The 5,588-nt window shown below is 44.4% G+C and overlaps 1 protein-coding gene across 2 annotated transcripts in view; it reads left to right on the top strand.

Moving 5' to 3' along the window:
• Positions 1-302: 302 nt before the first annotated feature.
• The window catches only part of SENP2 (SUMO specific peptidase 2), a 35,757-nt gene continuing 30,471 nt past the window's right edge, over positions 303-5,588 (top strand). Inside the window, exons 1-2 of one of the 2 annotated variants that reach the window (XM_007451390.1) lie at positions 303-395; positions 4,670-4,725. In XM_007451390.1, coding sequence (XP_007451452.1) covers positions 325-395; positions 4,670-4,725 — 127 coding nt within the window. In that variant the 5' untranslated portion in view covers positions 303-324. Of the gene's footprint in view, positions 396-2,379; positions 2,717-4,669; positions 4,726-5,588 lie in introns of those variants that run through there. The other variant, XM_007451389.1, reaches the window with a different exon arrangement.

The following is a 5,588-nucleotide window of genomic DNA, read 5'->3' as shown; positions in this document are numbered from 1 at the left end:
GGTAGGTTTTGAGGAAGATGGGGGAGGGGCCATGGGAAGGCTTGAAGGAGAGGATCTCTGCAAGAGGAGGAGGAAGAGCTCCTTTTGGAAAAGTAGAGTAACCGGTTAGGATACCCTATGAAAACTGAAGCAATGAGGTTGTGCTCCTCTGGCGGTACATGGGTGCAAGTTATCCAAACCAAGGGCAGAAATCTCAGCATCCTTGTTACTACGTGTGATTTTGGGATTCTCCTCTGGGCCTCCAGTGAAGAGTTCCTGAGTCTGGGAATGGCTCCGGCAATAGTGGATTTGGGGTTAAGGATAATCCCACTCCTTGGTCGGTGGATGGGCAGTGGACCACGCCTCTACTGTGGACGACAGGACATCGAAGGCACCAACTGGCAGACAAGACGCAGGCAGAAGCGACTGTAAGGCTGAATCCCCTTTCTTTCTCCATTTCAGAGGGTGACTAGAGAACTAGGAGGACACAGAGGTGGTGTATGTGTGCAGAGGGGCTGGCAGAGTTAGTTTGCTGATGAGGTCCAGAGATTCGGACTGAGGTTTGTAATCCCAAAGCCCTCTCACTTTTCATGGCGGGTGACCTGTTTCAGTATTGGGTATGTGAGGGTGCTCTTAATGAGGCCGGAAAAGAAGAAAAAATTGTGTTGTGGTGTCGTAGTAGTCTGCTCTGAGACTTGATGCCAAAGTTTCTTAAATCTTGGTGGCCAGAACCTGGGAGAAGCTGCTCTTCTAACTAAAGCAGCTTGCAGTTTTCTGATTTATGTTTTAATGAAGACCACTCTTTTGTTTTGGAGAATTCCTTCCCAATACTTGAGTGGTCTTCTTGGTTTGGCAAAAGCAAAGACTTACTTCTATAGTGGAATGGGCAGTTGGGACACAGCTGAACTGCCCTGCATAATAATGCCAATGGTAATCTCCTTTTAAGTTAACTTGCGAGTCCAGCGTGAAACGGGTAGACGCAAATGTGGAAGGGAAATTACCTTCTGCTGGTGACATGTAGAAGCTGTTGAGAAGAGTGGAGAGATGACCTTGAGGGGCCCAGAATCCTTTTGGGAGGCAACGGGCTATAGATGCTGTACTTGTAATAGCCACTTCTGAATCTTCTCAGCTTTATATTAATAATTCTCCTATTATTTCCAAACTATCTGTAACAGCCAGGTGTTAGCTATATTTTAGGGAATTGAGGGAGGAGCCCATGTTCACACTTAGGATTTGCTTCTACCCTCTAGGACCTGCCCCCATCCCCCCAGGCCAGTGCGTTGGTAGCCACAGGTGGGTAGCTGTTTCTTCTGGGGCTCTAGTGGGTGGCTTGCTGCAGAAAGAATCTAGGAAGAATGTCTATTAAGCAAATGATGAGGCTTACTGGGGAGTGCCTGTGTTGAAGTTCAAGCAAATCTAGAAGTCTGACCTTAACTGAATCACAGATTAAGGATCAAGTGCATTCAGGGATGGATTCGTGGGGCATGAAAACATTTCAGGATTCCCAGTAGTGTTGGGCCAGGGGAGTGGATTTTCCTTTAGTAAGAGGGAGGGTCCTTTTCTGTTGTTGATAATTAACCTGAAGTAGGACCTCTAGATAAGAGAGGGAGAGTAATTAGCAGCACTCCCTGCCGGCTCAGGGGGGGACTAGTAGCTACTAGTAGGCCACAGGTAGTTTTTCATCCTTAAGTTTCCGTGAAGCCTTCCTTTAGTTGTGCCCTTTCCTTAACTTCCCTAGCCGACAGTTCTCCTTTCTCTGGCTCCTACTGCACTTTCTACCCACCTTTATCACAGCAGCCAATTATCTTTTAAAAAATTTAATTGAAGTGTAGTTTACTTACAGCCAATTATCTTGTAATTTGTAATCATGTTTCTGCCAGTAGACGGACTTCAAGGGGAAGGGACTGTGGCGCTGTTACACAGACTGTGGTTCAAATTCCAGCTGTGCCACTAGCTAGCTTTTTGACATTAGGCAATTACTTAATCGCTCTATGCCTGGGTTTCCTTATTAAAAATGGGCACAAGGCTCCGTATCGCCTGCGGTTGCTGGGAGAAATGAAGGTGACTGCGTGTAAAATACCAGACATAAACTATGTGAAAAGTAAAGGGCGCCTAGCAGGGTAAACGTTTGTTAATTAACCTGACTAACCTTTATTTGGTGCACTCAAACATTTACTGATCACCTACTGTGCTTCAGCGCTGGCAGCGCTCCCTCCTGCGGGAAGAACCCTCACGTGCGGCCCGTGGGCCTTGTCCCGCGGGCAGTCTCAGGACTGGATCCGCCGAAGAGAAAACCCCGCCCACAGCCCTTGCGATCTCGTTAGCGATTGGGCCGGGACCATCCCGCAGGCATTCTGGTTGCTAGGCTCGGGAGGTGGGGACCTAGGTTGCGCCTGCGCAGGTTGAGGGCGAAGATGCTTTCCGGTCGGGCGGGAGGAGGTGACGTCAGAAGCGGTGGCAAGCGGGGGCGTCCTGTAGCCCAGGTGACGGTATATCTGTGGGCCCTGGAACTGCGTCACAAGTCGGCGACTGAGCTTTGGCGTTGGTGGCCGAGGCAGCGAAGGCGGCAGCGGCGGCGACAGCTCTGGGGTTTGCGTCTCGGGGTGTGTCGGCCGCCGCTGCTGCTTGGGCCTGGTATGTACAAATGGCTGGTTAGGATTCTCGGCACCATTTTCCGTTTCTGTGATCGGCCGGTGCCTCCTGCCCGGGCCCTCCTGAAGAGGCGGCGCTCGAACAGGTGAGAGGAGAGGGGCCCGAGCGCCGGTCTGGCTGTTCCCCTCCCCCACCCCGGGCTCGGCCGGCATAGCGCTGATCCGGGCCTGGCAGGCAGGCCCCGCTCGGCAGAAACAGGTAGCTGGGCGGAGGCGGTAGAGGTGCGTGTCGCGGATGCCCTGGTGACGTAGTAGCTCCTCCGCGCTGTGCAGATGCTAATCCTGATGATGGAAGGAGCTAGTGGTCGGTGATGGTTGGGATCTTTCTTGTCAGAGTCCAAGCTGGTTGCTGTCAACAAATGGGGCTGTATCATATTTTGCTGCTCTTAGGTTGAAAACTGAAAATTGAAGGAATACTGTCTTTGTGTGGCTCCTGTTTACAAAGCGCACTCCTAAGTGTCATCTGTGCGCAATAAGTGCAGTTAAGTGAGACTCACAGCTTGCCGAAAGCCCTTTCGATTACACTTACTGTTCTCTTAGCACCAAGAGACAGCAGCTGTCTTGTTTTGAAACAAATGTCAAACTGTGTGTGTGTGTGTTTTGCTGGGGAGGGAGAGTGATTCTGTGTTTTAGAATTAGTGTATGAGAAAAAAAAAAAGTAGGTACTTCATTCCTTTAAAAAGATCACTAGTCTGTACTCTAAAATTCAGTTAAAAATTTTGGGAAACTAAAAGTTGTTCTCAGCATTTACCTGTTGGTTTGTCCCATTTCATAGTGTCTACCCCCTTCCCTAAGAATTAATCTAGAGAATAAAGTACCATACCAATTCTATACATAACCTCCCAACTTTTAATGATCAAGTGTTAATTTCATTTTTTTTATTAAGCCTCAAGATCATTGGAGGATGGTTTCTTGGAGCTTGAGAAAACAAGATGATTACTTAATGTATGAGTCTAAGAATTCAGATCATTGATGAATTGGCTGTGAGCTGAATTCCATCATGTGTTCCAGAGAGGGCAAGGTTTTAACGTATTCTTTCTACCTTTCTGTAGGGTTGACATAAGGATCATTTGACAACAAGTTGTAAAGTATCTAGAATGATGCTTAGGGTATATAAGGGTAGTGTTTGTATATTCTGACCCAAGGGCCTTGTGCAGAGGCTGGTGCGTGATAGGCACTTGGTACATATTTATTGAATAAGGAAATGTTAAATTCCTCTCCCCTGTCCTTTATTTTTACTGCGAATCTCTGCTGGTCAGGGAAATAGTGGCTTGTAGGTCAAACTCCTGGTCTTTACCACATCCTTTATCTAAAACAACTCTTTTAAATGTAAGCCATTTTTCAGTCCAGATGAAGATAGGAAGTCTTGTTGGGATGTTTAAAGTTATGAACTGAATGGTATTCTCCTGGGATTTATTCTGTTCATTTTTTTTGTAAATATGATCATTCATAATCATCTTTAGAAGGATGATTATACCATGAACTTTTAACATTCTTGAGGTATAGGTCCAAAAATTGCCTGAATTTCCAAATTCTTTGTTATCACTGTGACATAGTTTCCATGATAAAAATGAAGTTGAATATAACACCTTTTTCTGGCTGAGAACTATCTTTAGAGGCTTCTTGTATTGTCTACTTCTATCTGAAGTAGAAAGTGACTTTCTTTGGGGAGGGTGCCATCTTTCAAAAGGATATTATTTGTTCTTAAATCATTTCTGGAGAGAAAAGGAATAGCATGGTCCTAAGCTTTTACCTATATTCATTTACTAGTTAAGTAATTTCTGACCAGTTTCATGTTTGTACTTTAGCCAGACTACAGATTATTATGTAATAGGGAGTTTTGGATCTCATATAGTTGAAACCATAGTATTAACATCCTCAAATGATAAAGGCGTACTATAGCATAAATGTTAGTTGGATCTCATTTTATGACAAAGTGAATGGAAGGAGGTGTGTTGCACGAACAGTAAGCTTACTTGTAGGAGTGCATATGTGTGTATATGAATATATGCATATATATCTCTTTTCTCTTTTTTCAGCTCTCTGCTTTCTACAGTGGACACTGATGAAATACCAGCCAAAAGACCGAGATTAGGTATTACATATTAATTTTAAAAGTTAGTTTTTTAAATAAGAAAAGTTTATGTGTGGACAAAATTCAAAAGATAAAAAGTACATACAGTGAAAAGTAAGTCTCTTTCCTCTCCCTCTTCTACTCAGTTATCTTCACTAGACGTAACCAGTGTTAGCAGAGACGTAAGTATCTTTCCAGATAAATAAGCCTGTATGTTGAAAGTGCATTTCACATTTCCGAATCTTCCTATAAAGAAAAGGTGCTTTTTAAATTTGGGGGAGAAAACACTGTAAAAACTACTTCAAACTGAGTCGTCTAGTTCGGATAGCTGAGTGAACCAGTGTAATCTGTTGCCTCAAATTGTTTACTTCCCTATATCTGAAGGGCTAGGCATTGCTTGGTAGAAGAGAATAAAACTAGATTAAAGTAAAGGGAAAAGGCACAGTGGAATACTATAGTAATATTTTCCTCTTTCTCAAAAATGCATATGAATTTGAATCTACCTCCGGATGAGGTAAAGAGTGGACATGTCTGTGTTAAGACTTCATTTAAATCCAATGAGTGCTTACTGAGCCTGTCTTACTGTTGAGCAATGTGTTCGGTTCCACAGGAAATACAAAAATGAGTATGACAGGGTCTCTATTTTTAAGGACTTTAAAATTGTAGGGGTGTATGATTATATAGTGGGGGGTTTTAAGACAAGTACATAAATAATACTAATGTCTATGAGGATATGATAAGTGATATAAGAAAGGTAGTAACAAAATACTGTCCAATTTTCTTCTGGTTAAGAGTCTCAGTAGGGCTTCCCTGGTGGTGCAGTGGTTGGGGGTCTGCCTGCCGATGCAGGGGACACGGGTTCGTGCCCCGGTCCGGGAGGATCC

This window comes from Lipotes vexillifer, unplaced genomic scaffold, assembly GCF_000442215.2.
Source record: "Lipotes vexillifer unplaced genomic scaffold, Lipotes_vexillifer_v1.1 scaffold513, whole genome shotgun sequence".
Taxonomy (NCBI): domain Eukaryota; kingdom Metazoa; phylum Chordata; class Mammalia; order Artiodactyla; family Lipotidae; genus Lipotes; species Lipotes vexillifer.
Note: the sequence above shows the minus strand (reverse complement) of the source record. Positions and strands in the feature narration are given on the sequence as shown.